This window comes from Dreissena polymorpha, chromosome 4, assembly GCF_020536995.1.
Source record: "Dreissena polymorpha isolate Duluth1 chromosome 4, UMN_Dpol_1.0, whole genome shotgun sequence".
NCBI lineage: Eukaryota > Metazoa > Mollusca > Bivalvia > Myida > Dreissenidae > Dreissena > Dreissena polymorpha.
Window position 1 is genome coordinate 27767305 of NC_068358.1, and position 18194 is coordinate 27785498.

Below are 18194 nucleotides of genomic sequence, written 5' to 3' on the forward strand. Positions count from 1 at the left end.
AGCGTCGTCCTTGCTTAACCTTCGCAGACTGCATAGGCTAATTTGGAACGACTACTTACGCACAGGTTTTTAGCACGTGTTTGCAAAATCGAGACGAAAATGATATAAATCTGATTTCAATATCTTCTGTTTTTAGTTGTGTGATGGGAAATGCAACTGTTATGACTGCCGGGACGAAGAAAACTGCACCACCACCACACCTGCTGATGGTAAGAAGGGAATATTTGAGTCGCGTTCTTAGAAAACTGGGCATAATGCATGTGCGTAAAGTGTCGTCCCAGATTAGAATGTGCAGTCCGCACAGGCTAATCAAGGACGACACTTTCCGCCTAAATTGGATTTTCGCTAAGAAGAGACTTCATATAAAGGAAAAATGTCATAAAAGCGGAAGGTGTCGTCCCTGATTAGCCTGTGCGGACTGTACAGGCTAATCTGGAACGACACTTTACGCACATGCAGTATGCCCAGTTTTCTCAGAACGCGACTCATTTTTTTTACCAAAATTATAGCCTCTTACATGCTGTTTCCCAATTGCAAAAAAGTTTTTTAAAAAGGCTGTTTCCAAATGGCAAAAGGTAATATTTTTTTCCCAAACATCTGACCAACATTTCCCACAAATATATGCCAATCTTTTCCAATAAACTAAATATGGTTTGTTCAGTTAATTATACAGCAATTAAATTCCCTAGCAGTTGATCATATACATTTTATAAAGCAGCTGATCATGCACTTATTAACAATTGGTATAATGTTTATATAATATTAATCTGTTTATTTTTTAAATTTATGGTTTGTCACGTTTTTTTACCCAATCAAAAGGCACACTTTGTTATGAAGCGAAAAACATCACTGTTAAGCACGCACAAAGATTTAAACCGTGGCGTAGCGGATATGGTGTCCGCCTATCAAACTGGAGGTCACGGGTTCGAGGGAGCGTTCCATCGATACCACAGACACCAAGTATTGGTTATAGTTCCAGGAAACAGACTCGAGAGCGTTTCAATAAATTGGTTTAAACTAAAGACTAAAACACAGTTTGGTTATTTTAGTGGGTTGTTTTACTCAACTGTTGATGTTTATTTATATGTTGTTTTGTTTTTCGTTCAAAGCATGTAAAGTTGAGTATTGGAAATATAAAAACCATTGACTATATTTTGTTTGGAAAATTAACATTAAAAATTATCGATACAATTTACTTTTATACTGTGAAATGCCGTCATTTTCATGGCGTTTCGACATCATTATTTGAGCAAAAATAAAAAATATATAATTTGTAAACATTCAATAAAAAGAAAATTTGTTGGATTTGGTCGAATATCGATATTAATTCACTCGTGTTAATAGAAAAAAATAATATTTTCTATGACAATTTGAGAATTAAAATCGATATTCCACAAAATCCAAAAAATATCCCCTATTTAAAGTAGTCATCAATATTGTATTAACCTGTCGTGTAATATGTGCCTTGTTCTGCCCGCAGTGTGCGGCGGTTTCGGGTACGAGCCGGTAGTGCAGGGAGGTCAACAGGTCATATGCGGAGGGGCCGCGGGCGCAACGTGTCCGAGGCCGAGTGACCGCTGCACATACTTCCCGGGTGCGGACTTTGGGCCATGTTGTCGCGCTAACGGTGAGTACATCACTGGGAAAACGGAGCTTTATTCATATGCACAAAGTGTCGTCCCAGATTAGCATGTGCAGTCCGTCAATAAAAGCCCAGGGGAATTGACGGGTAATTATTCTAGATTCTCATGTGACATGGTAACATATGATCATTCTAAAGGACACAATTCCACCGCGCTCTGGGAAAATTCATGTGCGTTAAGTGTCGTCTCACGCGGCCTGTACAGTCAACACAGACTAATTAAAGACGACCCTTTCCGTCTTAACTGGATTTTCGCTTGCATGTGTCTTCTTTTAAATGAACATACCTTAAAAGCGGGAAGTGTCGCCACCGATTAGCCTAAGCGCATGCACAGGCTCATCTGAGACGATATTTTACGCACATGCACTAAGCCCCGTTTTCCAGAGGGCGGCACAAATAGCCAGTATTAAACTACCCAACTATAACTGTACTCAAATATAATTCACATTTCAAGTTAATACATAAATAAATTGATAGAATATACAATTGACAGCCCTCGTATTGATAGAATATAAAATTGCTAGCCCTCGTTATTGATAGAATATAAAATTGCTAGCCCTCGTTATTGAAAGAATATAAAATTGACAGCCCTGGCTTTTAATAGAGTATACAATTAACAGCCCTCGTATTGATAGAATATAAAACTGACGACCTTCGTCTTGTTTTAGAGGAGACCACCACCACCACCAAGTTTGAGACAACCACGCCGGCACAGAACGGTACGGTACAGTGTGTCGAGAGTGACTTACACATTCATGTCGCATTGCTTATAATAAATAAATTCCTATTCTTAGCAGAGACCCTTGATGTCAACACGCGAAATTGCATTACCGGTAGTCGAGCCCTGAACAATAATTGAGTCTTGTCCTGAAAAATACTGAGCTTAATGCAAGTGCGTAAAGTGTCTGATTTGAGTATCGTTCAGACGAGCTTTAGGCAAGTGCGTAAAGTGTCTGATTTCAGTATCGTTCAGACGAGCCTTCTTTTAAATTCTTTAAATGGGAAAAGTATGGTCCCTGATTAGCTTTGCGGACTGGCTTCTCTAGTGGGACGACATTTTACAAGAGATTTCTTTACAATTCCATAAATGCGAAAAGTATAGTCCCTGATTAGCCTTGCGGATAGGCTTATCTGTATATGGGACGACATTTTACGCATTTGCATTAAGACCCAATTTCCCAGAGCGATGCCTATATGAGTTTCGTTCTGAGAACACTGGGCTTAATGCATGTGCGTTAAGTGTCATCCCAGATTTGCCTGTGCAGTCCGCAGGAACGACACTTTCCGCCTTAACTGGATTTTCGTGTAGAAGAAACTTCCTTTAAACGCAAAAATACCAGAAAAGCGGAAAGTGTCGTCCCTGATTAGCCTGTGCGGACTGTACAGGCTAATCTGAGATGACACTTTCCGCACATGCATTTAGCCCCGTTTTCTCAGAACGCGTCTTATAAATATTGTAAACAAGAGATGGTTGTTGTGATCACGCTAACTCCGCAAAATCATTCAATACAATGTGAAAATATATTCTTATTATTAGTATGACCCATCTAGGGATTTTGATGATGGTTTGTGTGGTCTTCATTATAAAACTCACTGCTTTTTACATTAAAATCATTTAAGGTCGCCGTGGTGTTACGGATATGGTGTCCGCCTAACGACCGGGTGGTCGCCGGTTCCATCTCCACTGTGGATGAGTTGTTTAGATCTCAATAAAAGACACCAAGTACTGGTTCTAGGCCCAGGAATCGGACTCGAGAGCGTTACAATAAGCTTGACGCTTTCGATGCAACCGAGCTAAAATAAATAGGTTTAAACTAACTAAAATCATGTATTTTGGTCAGCATGATCTTCCTTTTTTTTTAGAAATGACTTTTCGTGAACAGATTTAAGAGTGGATATCTGATTTTGGTAAAATGTTGAATTTCCGTTGTTTTAATATTCCGATGTGTTTGTGTTTAGTTCGTGGAACGGTAAAACAACGAATTCAACCAAAACTAACGTCACACGAATACAAATGATTTTACAGTATCAGTTTTTATAGTAAAAATAATTGTTTCATATGTTTTCGGGGGGTTGATTCTAGGCGGATGGGGAACATGGTCGCCCTGGTCGCGCTGTACACGGTCGTGCGGCCCCGGGGAGGAGACACGGTACCGGTTGTGCAACCAGCCACCACCGGGTCCCGGCGGCGCCATGTGTGCCGGTGACGCCACTGGTTCCCGACCTTGCAGACTCGCAGACTGTGCCTATGGTAAGGACGGCGGCTCAATTAAATGTATGTGCCAGTGGTTTTGTATGGCATTGACTTCATTAAATGTGCCTTGCTGGGAAAACGGAGTTTAATGCATGTGCGTGAAGTGCCGCCTCAGATAAGCAATTTAGTTCGCACAGCTTATCAGGGACGTCACTTTCCATCTTTACTGGATATTCGCTAAGAAGAGCCTTCCTTATAACGAACATACCATACAAGCACAGTCTTACCTGGGACGGCATCCTACGCACATGCATAACGTCCCGTTATTTCGCTTTATTCTTAGACATATTTTTTTACTGTTATGATGGGTTGCAGTGGGGTTTGAATTTGGGGTCCTAATATTTATCGCCCCTATTTTACGGAGTTATTCTCCAATTTTACAGCTTAATCTCCCCTATTTTGCAGTGTAAACATGGGGAGAAAAGTTAATAAAATAGGGCAGAGAACTCTGTAAAATATAAGATAGATCTCGGTAAAAAGGTAGGGTGTAGAACTCTGTAAAATAGTTGAGAGAACTCTGTAAAATATTGGATAAAAGTCTTCCACAACGACACCAACTACTGGTTCTACCCAAGAAATCGACTTGAGGGTACCTCGAAAGGCATTTGATTCAATCGGGCACCAATATATTGGTTAAAAGTCACATAGTGTATCATATCAACGTCGACCAAACGACTTTCTCTTGAGGCAATTGGTTGATAATTCACCATGTGTGAAGAAATATATCGTACCCGGCTAAGATGTTTTCATTACACTGTCCCGTACATTTTCAGGCCTGCCTAACTGGTCCCCGTGGTCGGCCTGGGGCGACTGTGACGTCACGTGCGGCACGGGAAAACGCGCGAGAACCAGGTGAGCGGAAGTAAAAAAATGTCGTTTTTTGTGAATACAAGAACCAGGTGTGCGGAAGTACAAAATGTTGTATGTGAATACGAAAACAAGGCGAATGGAGGTACACAATGATGTCTGTGAAAACGAGAACCAGGTGAACGGAAGTGCAACATTTGTATGTGAATACGAGAACCAGTTCAACGGAAGTACAAAATGTTTTGTTTTTTTGTGAAAACGAGAACCAGGTAAACTGAAGTATAAAATGTTGTTTGTTCATACGAAAATTAGGTGTGCGGAAGTACAAAATGTTGTTTGTGAATACTTGCCGGTCATCATTTATATGGTCAGTATGAGCAGGACTTAAGAGGGCTTAATTCATGTGCATTACGCTAACTGGACAGCCTATTTCGTTCGAAGTTTATTTCCTTTTTAAAAGAGATGTGTTACGCATGCGCACTCGTAGTTTGTGTTATAAAATATTCCGGTAAAGAGTACATGTGCCAATTTTGGATTGATTGAGCGTATCATAAAAACATGAAAGAAAAGTACTTTTAGCGCTCAAAGGGAGGGATATAATAATTGTTTCGTCCGACTTTCATCATTAAATCTGTCCGTCCGTCAGTCCGTCTGCCTCACCTCTCGTGCGGAGTATAACTCGGGATTATAAAAGGAATTAAAATCAATCTTCTATCGAAGGAATTTAAATGTCACTTGAATCATGTCATGACAGATGATTTCGAGGGGAAGTGCATATTACATGCATAGGCGGATCCAATGGGGGTCGCGGACCCGACGCCCCCATAAAATCGCTAAAGTAAAGTCAATTCATTTAAGTTTCACACTTAATCTAAATCATCTATTTAAACTCATTTTTCTTCGTTTTCGTACACAACACTTTCCACTTATCATAGACAATCGCTAATTATTTAACTTTAGACTCTCTGTCGCTTGGTTTTTCAAATCAAACTTTGCGATTTTGATGTATCCCTCTTTTGCACATTGATTCTCTTTTCGTTGCATTTTTATGTCAACAATGATGTATGCTCAAAGAAGTGGTTGTCAAAGCCTTCAAAATCACTAAAATCGTGAAGCTTCCGGTGGGCTTCGTCAACATGGACTTTTCCCTGCACCAACCAGGGGCCCTAGCGGCCCCTGAACCCCCAGCAAATCTTTCAATATCCCCCCCCCCTCCCCCCGTTACCAAAAATCAGGCTGTCAAGCGGTCATACTTTTTCCTACTTTTTCCTACTATTTCCTACTTTTTCATCAGGATCCTACTTTTTCCTATTTTTTTACCAAATCTTCCTGCTATTCCTACTTTTTCATTTTCAATTCAGAATATTTTTTTTTAAAGAGTTTATTTAGTAAACTTGCAGGATGAATGAATCAATGGCATGACTGTATCCCTGGTAATGTGCATTCATCTAGATGAGACCTGACAATTAACCCATGCTGACTGTCTTCTAGCACCTCTTCAGGAAGCATAAATATTTATTTCTTTTGTAACTTTTGAAAATGTTGACAACTTTTTTTTTAAGTAACAATAGTGCCTTGTTTACTTCCTTAGCATTTGTACACTGCAGACTTCACATACCTTACACAGTTCCCAGTGATGCAAGAGCTGAGGGCACCCATTGTTTATTCCAGTTTTATTTTGTCTCTATTGACAAAAATTTGACCAAACCTTATGCATATTTACATGATATTGCTGTTTGGAATGTAGAGATATAGAGATACCATGTATTGTGTGAGTGGTTATGAAATATGGAATTTATTACACAAGTTATTGGAAAAGGATAAAACTGATGCTTTGCTGAGTTTTCATCATTTAAAAATATAATGTAATAAATTCTGTATTACAGGACAACAGATATGATGTTCTATTGATATCATAGGCACATCATGTTTAGTAATTAAAAATAAATGCACAGAGCCTAAATGTCCCGATACATTTTTATGCTCCCGGTAGGGTGGCATATAGCAGTTGTACTGTCAGTCCGTTTGTCTGTCTGTCTGTCTGTCTGTCTGTCAGTGTGTCTGTCAGCAAACTTTAATATGGGCCATAACTTTTGCAATATTGAAGATAGCAACTTGATATTTGGCATGCATGGAGCTGAACATTTTGAGTGGTGAAAGGTGAAGGTCATCCTTCAAGGTCAAAAGTAAAAAAGTACAATCCAAGGGAAGTAATACGCTTTAAAAGGGAGATATTTTCTAAACCTGCCAAATAATATATATTGAAATTTTATTTCAAAGCGGCGCAATAGTGGGCATTGTGTTTCTGACAAACACAGTTCTTGTCTAATTATGCCATAGTTAGTGAGGTAACTTCAAGGTGTTACAGCGTAGTATTAAAATTATATAACGGCATTATTACACTCCGGCGAAGTAATCAATACCGTAATGAAAAAACCATTATTTGAAACTGGAATAAACAATGTAGTGCAACTGTTTCATTGCCCAATCAATGATGTCATAAAAGATGTCAGGTGATAAGGTCCTATCTCCAGTTGCATAATCTGCTCTGCAATGACCAGTGAGTTTGAATGTAACTTAAGTTATTATAACTGCACCCTATTGTCAATTTAAAGGTTTCACAATGTAGCTGTAGCAGAGCATTGACACTGCTTTATATACTAGTATTAATCTTGTACAACAAGTTGGTGTATCACTAAATAAATTTGGTCTTCTGCTTAAGGATATAACATGCACACTATATTACCATTTTTATTGCACAATATATTACCATTTTTATATCGATACACAGAAGACCTCTAACCACTTATTGGATGATACACCAAAGTGAACAGCATCTACTTATACTTCTTTAACAGGGTAGCTTTGCTTGAAACTTAATTATCATAGATGCACTATAAGTGCTAAAATGCCTAGTGGGAAAACAAAGTTTAACCCTTCATGGATGGAGAAGTTGGACAACAGTGGAAAAACACTTGGATCATGGTGCAAGAGAGATACCGGCAATTAGTTTGCAAGATATTGTACTGTCTGAATGAAGCCCATCTTGTTGTAATTCTGGTGCTAATCAACTGATAAGTCATGCAGATGGATAAAAACACAAGGAAAACATGAAATACATGCATGATAATTCACAAAAGCGTGGAAGTGCCCCAAAGCCAAGCAGCTCTCAGGGTGGTGGGGATAAATCTATCTGTATGCAAGTACAACCATCACACAAGGAACAGATACAAAAGGCTGAAATCCTCTGGGCCCTTAAGGTAGCTTCAAGTGGGTATCCATACAGAACATGTGATGGCACTCCTGCTCTGTATCAAGCTATGTTTCATGGACCTGTGTCTAAAAATTAGTATTATGTATTCCTACTTTTGAGGGAAAAGTTCCTACTTTTTCCTACTTTTTTCCTACTTTTCTTGCAAAAGTAGTTCCTATTTTTTCCTACTTTTTGAAAAAAGGTCACTTGACAGCCTGCAAAAATCCGCCCCTGACATGAACCATAACTTACACTTAGAAATAACTTTGTAGTGAAAGCATTTAAATAAATCTTTGTATATTGATATACAATATCGGACGTAAGTGCAGAGTAAAATAAATAAATCTCTGTTGACAGTACTTGTGGAGTTTTTGCCATTTGAAGATATTTTAAATTGTTCGTTTCTTGTATAGATCACAACTACGAACGAATATAAATATATTCAAATTAATCTTTATTTAATACTAGATAGCCTTAACAGACATGCCAAGTACACTACTCTTAATTAAGTATTTACAATGTTATTGCCCTTCGTTTTAATTCTTATGTATAGGTAATAGATGTATAATTATTGAACAGATTATTAAAAGTGATTAAGATATTAAGGTTGACGTGGTGTAATTGATATGGTGTCCGCCTAGAAACCGGGTGGTCACAGGTTCGATTCCCCTGTGGGAGCGTTCTTTAGATCTCCCACAAGACACAAAGTACTGGTTCTAGGCACAGGAAACGTACTATCGAGAGCGTTTCAATATGCCCAAGGCTTTCGTTGCAATTGAGCAAAAATAAATAGGTTTTAACTAAACTAAATATTATAGAGCGAGCATTAATTTAAAATTATTGAAGTAAATCTTGCACAAGTTGACATAGTTGAACGGAACTTTGAGAGGCTGTACAGAGTAACAGTATTATGGGTCCCGTCCCGGAATAACTGGGCTTAATGTGTGCGCAGGCTTATCAGGGAAGACGCTTTCCACCGACACTTGATTTTTTTTTCAACCTTAAAACACAAAATTCAATAACAGCGGAAAGTGTCGTCCCTGATTAAACTGTGTGGACTGCACATGCTTATTTGGGACAACACATAACGCGCGTGCATTAAGCCCGGTTTTCCCAGAGCGAGGCTAATATAACGCGTTCTTCTCTATAACAAAGATATTGTTCTACAGTATGTTTTCTGGTTTTTAATAAACACTGAGATATTGTATACTTTTTTCTCCGCTTTATCACACTTATGGAGTGAAATCTATTTTTGAGATGAAAACAATGCTTTGGAAATATTCGGCACATACATGGACAAGATCGGCTTTTATTAACCCATTTATGCCTTGTGGACTCTCCCATCCTTCTTAATTGGATCAATTTATTTTCCAAAATTAGGGATGTCTAGTATATTTATTTCTATATTTCGAATATTACTTTCTGAAATTCCTTGAAGCAAACAGCGCAGACCCAGATGAGACGCCGCATCATGCGGCGTCTCATCTGGGTCTACGCTGTTTGCAATGTTTTTTTTTCAGAACGCTAGGCATGAATGGGTTAAAATTCACTAATTTTTTAAGTTGCCTTCTGGGAAAATTGGATTGACCGGATGTTCGTTTAGAAGAGACTGCATTTACACAAACAATTGCATAGATGCGGAAAGTGTCGTCCCCGATTAGACTGTGTGGAATGCGCCGGCACATGCATTAAGCCCCGTTTTGCCAGAACGAGGCTCAAATGAATATATTTCTTGGCCATTTCCGCTTCTAGTGTGTGTACCTTACATTCACACAGACCTTGGGGACACTGAATAGGAAACATTTCTCTTTTGTACTCAGAATTTTACGTTTCCGATTTCTCTAGAGCATGTGACAGCCCCGCCCCAGGGCCAGGGGACACTGGTTGTCAAGGTAACGCCACTCAGACGCTGCTGTGTATGGAGCGACCCTGCATGTGCACGTTTGACATGATCACCTTCCGGAACGCGTTTGGCTACGAGCCGGCTGAGCAGATTGGTATGTCATGTTTATTCCGGTATTTCCGGTATTACACAGAGTCGCGTGTTAGTAAAACTGTGCTTAAAGCATATGCATAAAGTGTCATGTCATCCCTGAGTGAGTGATATATATATATAAAGTCTGTGAGAATTGATGAGGCTAATCTGGAACGACACTTTACGCACATGCATTAAATCCAATTTTCTCAAATGGACTGCTTGCTGGTTCCTTGATAGTTTTTTTGAGTTGTTTTGAATATGACGTCAAGAGTAGAGTTTAAATAATTATTCTCTTAAACTTAGAATAGTAATTGTTCATACAATTGACTGATCGCTGATTCGTTTTTAAATTCCCCAGGTCGGGTTGAATCCGACTGCATTTATGAAGTTTGAATAATAATTATCTGAAATTCAGAATACGTATAATAGTTATTGTTCATACTATTAACTGCTCGCTGTTTCGATACTAACTGTTCATACTATTAACTGCTCGCTGTTTCGGTACTAACTGTTCATACTATTAACTGCTCGCTGTTTCGATACTAACTGTTCATACTATTGACTGCTCGCTGTTTCGATACTAACTGTTCATACTATTGACTGCTCGCTGTTTCGATACTAACTGTTCATACTATTGACTGCTCGCTGTTTCGATACTAACTGTTCATACTATTGACTGCTCGCTGTTTCGATACTAACTGTTCATACTATTGACTGCTCGCTGTTTCGATACTAACTGTTCATACTATTAACTGCTCGCTGTTTCGATACTAACTGTTCATACTATTAACTGCTCGCTGTTTCGATACTAACTGTTCATACTATTGACTGCTCGCTGTTTCGATACTAACTGTTCATACTATTGACTGCTCGCTGTTTCGATACTAACTGTTCATACTATTGACTGCTCGCTGTTTCGATACTAACTGTTCATACTATTAACTGCTCGCTGTTTCGATACTAACTGTTCATACTATTGACTGCTCGCTGTTTCGATACTAACTGTTCATACTATTGACTGCTCGCTGTTTCGATACTAACTGTTCATACTATTGACTGCTCGCTATTTCGATACTAACTGTTCATACTATTGACTGCTCGCTGTTTCGATAGTAACTGTTCATACTATTGGCTGATCGCTGTGTCGATAGTAACTGTTCATTCTTTTTTACTGCTCGCTGTTTCGATACTAACTGTTCTAATGTTGACTGCTCGCTGTTTCGATACTAACTGTTCATACTATTGGCTGCTCGCTGTTTCGATAGTAACTGTTCATATAATTGGCTGCTCGCTGTTTCGATAGTAGCTGTTCATACTATTGACTGCTCGCTGTTTCGATAGTAACTGTTCGTACTTTTGACTGCTCGCTGTTTCGATGGTAACTGTTCATACTATTGACTGCTCGCTGTTTCGATACTAACTGTTCATACTATTGACTGCTCGCTGTTTCGATACTAACTGTTCATACTATTGACTGCTCGCTGTTTCGATACTAACTGTTCATACTATTGACTGCTCGCTGTTTCGATAGTAACTGTTCATACTATTGGCTGATCGCTGTGTCGATAGTAACTGTTCATTCTTTTTTACTGCTCGCTGTTTCGATACTAACTGTTCTAATGTTGACTGCTCGCTGTTTCGATACTAACTGTTCATACTATTGGCTGCTCGCTGTTTCGATAGTAACTGTTCATATAATTGGCTGCTCGCTGTTTCGATAGTAGCTGTTCATACTATTGACTGCTCGCTGTTTCGATAGTAACTGTTCGTACTTTTGACTGCTCGCTGTTTCGATGGTAACTGTTCATACTATTGACTGCTCGCTGTTTCGATACTAACTGTTCATACTATTGACTGCTCGCTGTTTCGATACTAACTGTTCATACTATTGACTGCTCGCTGTTTCGATACTAACTGTTCATACTATTGACTGCTCGCTGTTTCGATAGTAACTGTTCATACTATTGGCTGATCGCTGTGTCGATAGTAACTGTTCATTCTTTTTTACTGCTCGCTGTTTCGATACTAACTGTTCTAATGTTGACTGCTCGCTGTTTCGATACTAACTGTTCATACTATTTGCTGCTCGCTGTTTCGATAGTAACTGTTCATATAATTGGCTGCTCGCTGTTTCGATAGTAGCTGTTCATACTATTGACTGCTCGCTGTTTCGATAGTAACTTTTCGTAATTTTGACTGCTCGCTGATTCGATGGTAACTGTTCATACTATTGGCTGCTCGCTGTTTCGATAGTAACTGTTCATATAATTGGCTGCTCGCTGTTTCGATGGTAAGTGTTCATATAATAGGCTGCTCGCTGTTTCGATAGTAATTGTTCATACTATTGACTGCTCGCTGTTTCGATAGTAACTGTTCATACTATTGACTGCTTGCTGTTTCGATAGTAACTATTCATATTATTAGCTGCTCAGTAACTGTTCATACTATTGACTGCTCGCTGTTTCGATACTCACTGTTCATACTATTGACTGCTCGCTGTTTCGATGGTAATTGTAGTAATTAGTCATACCATGGACTGCTCGCTGATTTAATAGTCATTTAATAGTCATTGTTCATACTATTTACTGCTCGCTGAGTCGAGAGCCATTGTTCATACTATTTACTTCATGCTGATTCGTTTGATTCCGAATTTCTCAGGTTATGTTGAATCTGACGGCAAGTACGGGCCAACGTCGCCCGATGAAGACGTCTACATAGGAGACAAAGTTGACGTCGGCGTCATTGTACATGTTGACTGCAGCAACTGGTGAGAGGCGGTTTTCAATTTGAAAATTTCAGTTTAAATTATTTATTATTTTAGTCGCGTTCTGAGAAAACTGGGCATAATGCATGTGCGTAAAGTGTCGTCCCAGGTAAGCCTGTGCAGTCCGCAAAGGCTAATCAGGGACGACACTTTCCGCTTTTATGACATTTTTTGTTTAAATGAAATCTCTTCTTAGCAAAAATCCAATTAAGGCGTAAAGTGTCGTCCCTGATTAGCCTGTGCGGACTGCACACGCTTATCTGGGACGACACTTTACGAACATGCACTATGCCCAGTTTTCTTAAAACGCGACTCATTTCAAAGCATTGCTCCTAATTCTAATTCTAAACATGAACTTGAGAATTTGAACAGCGTTCTGTGAAAGATGGGTTTAATGCATTGCGTAAAGCGTCGCCCCTGAGAGCCTGTGCAGGCCACACTGGCTAATCAGTGACGACATTTTCCGCTTTAACGGACGCTTCTTTTTTCGTGGAAATCCAATTAATGCGGAAAGTGTTATCCCTGATGTGGACTGCAAAGGCTGATCAGGGGCCACACTTGCTGCTGATATAGTAGGTTTGTTCTTCTGAGCAAAAAACAGTTAAGGCGAAAAGTATGTTCCATTATAAACCTGAACTACACAGGCTTATCTGGGATGACACATGAATCACATTCATTAAGCCCAGATTTCTAAGAACAGTGCTCATTTGAAAACTTTCAATTTGCTTATTTTTAGCTCGGCTGTTTTCGGAGAAAACCCGAGATATTGTCATAACCAGCTCGTCGTCCGCCGGCGTCGTGCTAAAACCTTGACATTTTGTTAAATTTTTGAACATTGGCTCTTAAATCAAAATGCTTCTACCTACAACTTTGAAACTGTATATGTAGCTGCACCTTGATTAGCTCTCCATGCCACACCTATTTGGGTCATTAGGTCAAATGTCAAAGTCACTTCAAGGTGACCTTTAAAAAAAAATTCTGACAAGCTTTCATTTATTCAAAACTTCATCCGCAGCCGAGCGTATGTACCCGTTATGTGGTGCTCTTGTTTTAATTTAACACCCGTATCACATTTTGATGTCTAGATTTTCTTTACCAAAGCTAAGGTAGACTGATACAGTCCGTCTCCTCTACATTAAACTCGCATCAATTGTACAATCATTATTCACGGGACATTAATGGTCGCTGATATCGTGGGTAGACGGGTCCACGAATTGTATACAAAATGTATCGGAAAATGACCGACGCAAATTCCTCTTTTTATATGTAAAAAAACAGAAATCCATGTGTGTACGTGTCCATGATGGAGCTTATTTAAAAACAAACGACACAAACAGACGAATATAAATAACTTTACAGTAGGTCTAAAAGAGTTGATTTCTGTGTGAATCTCCAATTTCCTTGGTGTTCATGCAAATAGTGATAGATTTGTCGTTGTCGGCTGGGTACTACTTAAATGTATCCCGAGTACTCTTAATTTTACTTAAATTTACCCCGGGAACGGAAGATGTACTAAAACGTACCCGGTAAATTTATACTACATACTCGAGTGTTATTCCCGCCCAAAATCCGATCTATTAAAACTCGCTACGAAATTCGAAACAAAATTCTCTTTGAACAAACCTACCTGAACATTCTTTTTTGAGTACGAGTTCCGATAATATAGTTGTTGTTTTACAAAATATTGACATAAATATAAATATAATTAACTTATAAAACCTAGCCGACAACGACCAATTCAGCATTAGAATTCCAGGGTTCGTTTAAGTAACTTTTCCGTACCCAAAGTACATTTAAGTATACCTAAGAGTACCCGGTGTACATTTAAGTAGCAACCATACACCGACACTGACCAATCGAGCGCAAATTTTACAGGGAGAATCGCTTACACAGGAAAACGTTTATATGCTAACTTACCGCCTTTATGTGAATGAAAACATGTTGACAACGTTAACAATCCAAATAACCAAACACGCACTATTCTTTTCAGAACCTGTATAAATAACCATCCCAAATACTGTTGAAAACGTTAACAATCCAAATAACCAAACTCAAATTATTCGTTTCAGCACGTGTATGAACGGACTGCTCCAGTGTACAATAGGACAGTGTGAAGGTATGTACAGCAGATCGTATCAGGACATGTACATATTGTAGGTTGCTCTGGGAAAACGGGGCTTAATGCATTTTCGTAAAGTATCGTCCCAGATTGATCGGGGACGACACTTTCCGCTTTTATGGATTTTTTGTGAAAAGGAAATTTCTTTTTAACGACCATTTAAGCTAAGCAAAAAGTATTTTCCTGATGAGCCGGTGCGAACTGCACAGGCTATTTTTGGAGACTCTACGCATATGCATTAAGCCCCGTTTTCTTAGAACGCGGCTCATGTGAATACGAAATGACGGGACAATGTTTGTTGTATGCTTTTCTGTGTTTTATTTTTTTTTTGTGAAAAAACACACTGATTTAAAACGGATTATCCGGGCGTTTGAATATTGATTCTCAGTTGTTTTTATATGTTTTTTCGAACGCTATATCGTTGACGTTCGCGCTAAATTATGACGTCATTTTGCTTTTGAGGACTGATATTCAACCTTGTTAAGGTTGTTGAAACAATAACTTAAGCCTAGTTCTGTGTCGCTTTTATTGTATTTTTCGTTAAAAATATTTATCTTCTTAGTAAAAATTCAGTTCAGGCGGAAAGATACGTCCCTGATTATCTTGTGCCGACTGCACAGACTTATCTGGGACGACACATTAAGCACATGACTTCTGTCCACGTCTTGTTTTTTAAGACGTAATGGATATGCATGTTTAATGGACGCTCCAAGTGGGTTCAACGGATAATGACAACCGGGGCACGTGAGCGGATTATCCAATCATAATCCAGCGTTTACGTAACAATATCAAAGTACTGACAGTACTGGTGTGACGATGCTTTTGAAGACGATGGATATATAAAAGCATCAATTTAAGTTGATCTACATCATCACAATTGTGTATGTGGGTACGAAAAAAAAATTGGTACAACAATTTTGGGAACGAAAAAATTATGCCAAACAAAAAAATTTGGTTACGAAAAAAATTAGAGTACGAAAAAAAATGGGTACGAAAGAAAAATTGGGTACGAAAACAATTTGGGTACGAAAAAAAAACTATTTAAGCCAGGTCACAGGGAAAAGACAGTCTAATCAGTATCCAATTAAACTATTTGTTATTGTCAGAAAACCGCTTTTAAGCAAACAGCTTTCAAGCGACTGCACGCGCACACCGGGAACCTCGCTCTTTCTCTATTTACTTTCAGTTTCAACAGAAACAACCACAGACGATGTGATAAATCCTTGTAACTATTGTTTCACTCAAGTAATGGGGCAATCAACAAAAGATATTGTAAATTGCATACACATGAATCATTCCATACCAATTGTTTAACTTGATTTCGTCGGCCATGGTGATTTCCAGGAAAAAAAATCAGCACGTCAATAATCAAATTTGACGCCCATTGTGTTTTGTGGATGTTATGGTAGCAGACCACGGTAGACACACACTCTCTCGGAGCCGCGGACGCCTTCTTGATCTCCACCACGCTCAATTCAGAAAACAATGAACCTGCAATCATAAAAACACATTCACTGCACACAAGTAGTCTGAAACTTACATTTAAGATAAAAAAAGAGCATATGGAACCTGTACAGGTGATACTATTGACAAAAGTGAAAGAATGACAAGGCCGCAAAAAGGGGCTTCAAAATCAACTTTTTACCATGTACGAAAGTGGCTGGGGACGAATGAAACGTAATGATAGCCTGCTTTTGGAATGATATTTTTACACGCAAAACATAGCACAACCCATCAAACCATGAATAAATACCAGGTATCCAGGTGGTTTTCGCGCAATAATTCACAGCGTGACCCTACTAGCGATTCCAGCTTAAAAAGAACCCAAAATACAATATGCCTACCGCAGTTTTCCTTCCTGAGTAACAAAGAACACAACAACAACAAGAGGTCATGACCCCACAGTTTCGCATTTGAAAATGGTCATATTCTCAGGATTTAATGCAATTTGGGGATACAATAAGACCTATCACCCTCAAATTTGACATGGAAACCTACCCTTTCCCAATATTTCACTTTTTGACCGGGGCCAATTCGCATATTTCTGCTTCCTACCGTGTACTGCTACCTTATGTTATTGTGTTTTAAGAGCGAGGTTCCCGGCCTGCGCGCGCATTTCAATAAGCGAGCGGGTTGACAGCGATTTAATAATGCATAATGACGCACTTCCGTTACTTTAGAAAATGGCGAGTGATTTACCTTGTCAATATCTATGTACATAGTCAAACTATCTTTTTTTAAGAAGACGTTTTGTCGGAAGATTTCTATTTATTTAGTATGTGTATGCATTATAATAAACAACGGGTAACTAAAAAACAAATAAATAAATAAAACATTGGCATTGACATCGAGCGCCTATGGTCAAGGTCAATAAAGGTTTACATTCACATCGAATGTATCCTTCGAATTCAATCCATTGTTGACATTAGCGGAGATTTAGTTAATAAATAACTCATATATCCTAAATGACAGTTTCTAAATAGCCAAACAAGCCGATGTATGTTCTAAGAAAGTTTTGACACGAGTGTGAACATTCATGGGCGCGGCCATTGTTGTATGACCTTGAGCGGTCCGTCTAAAACGTGTATATGACTCATATCCGCGGATATGAACGAAAAGTGCAAATATGAACGAATATAGGCAATATTTATGCGTTTGTTTTGCAGTTTTGTTATGAACAAATCACTGTCGAATGAAAAATTCACAATATGTGTTAAATATGTTAAGACTGCCTCAAAATAGAGCAATTTAATAAAAGCGGTGGTCTGACTGGTCGTTCATATTCGCGGATATTAATTTGGAGTTACTAAAATTAAAATGCCAATGAAAAACGCTTTTAAATTCATTCGATTGTAACATTACACATTAGCGACGTGTATTTTTGTCACATAACGATTTTCATATGACAAAAATAAAGTAAAATACATTAAAAAAGCCATTATTTGTTCATATCCGCACTTTTCAGTCTTATCCGCCGATATCAGTCATATACGCATTTTAGTCGTACCCTATGTTGAGGCATGAACGACAACTCTGCTGGAGATGTTATCAATGCTAATGAGGTCACAATATACTAAATAGTTTCCCTATATAATTCAATGTAAAAGCGACAACTTTGAGCGAAAATAAATGCAACATTTTGCACATAGAGACCCCCATAACCATACCTTTTCTTAAAGGCCATTCTAAGCGGAATCGATTTATGCAATAAAAAAGATATGTCATGTTCAAACCAAAAAAGAACTTGACGCTAATCAAAATCGACTGTTTTTGAAACTTTTTTTTCGGCCGTTTCTTAGTGGAATGTAACCTTTTTCAGTGCAATGCTTTACTAAAGTCTCCAAGTTTATCATATTTCAGGGATTCGGTCGTGAACA

General features: G+C 38.6%; 1 protein-coding gene across 1 annotated transcript in view; it reads left to right on the forward strand.

Moving 5' to 3' along the window:
- LOC127878309 (uncharacterized) overlaps window positions 1–18194 on the forward strand; it is a 157697-nt gene that overhangs the window by 116234 nt on the left and 23269 nt on the right. Inside the window, exons 61-68 of the mRNA XM_052424831.1 lie at window positions 137–209; window positions 1481–1627; window positions 2311–2361; window positions 3726–3893; window positions 4670–4748; window positions 9802–9953; window positions 12593–12701; window positions 14768–14814. Of these exons, the coding sequence (XP_052280791.1) occupies window positions 137–209; window positions 1481–1627; window positions 2311–2361; window positions 3726–3893; window positions 4670–4748; window positions 9802–9953; window positions 12593–12701; window positions 14768–14814 (826 nt within the window). The remainder of the gene's footprint in view (window positions 1–136; window positions 210–1480; window positions 1628–2310; window positions 2362–3725; window positions 3894–4669; window positions 4749–9801; window positions 9954–12592; window positions 12702–14767; window positions 14815–18194) is intronic.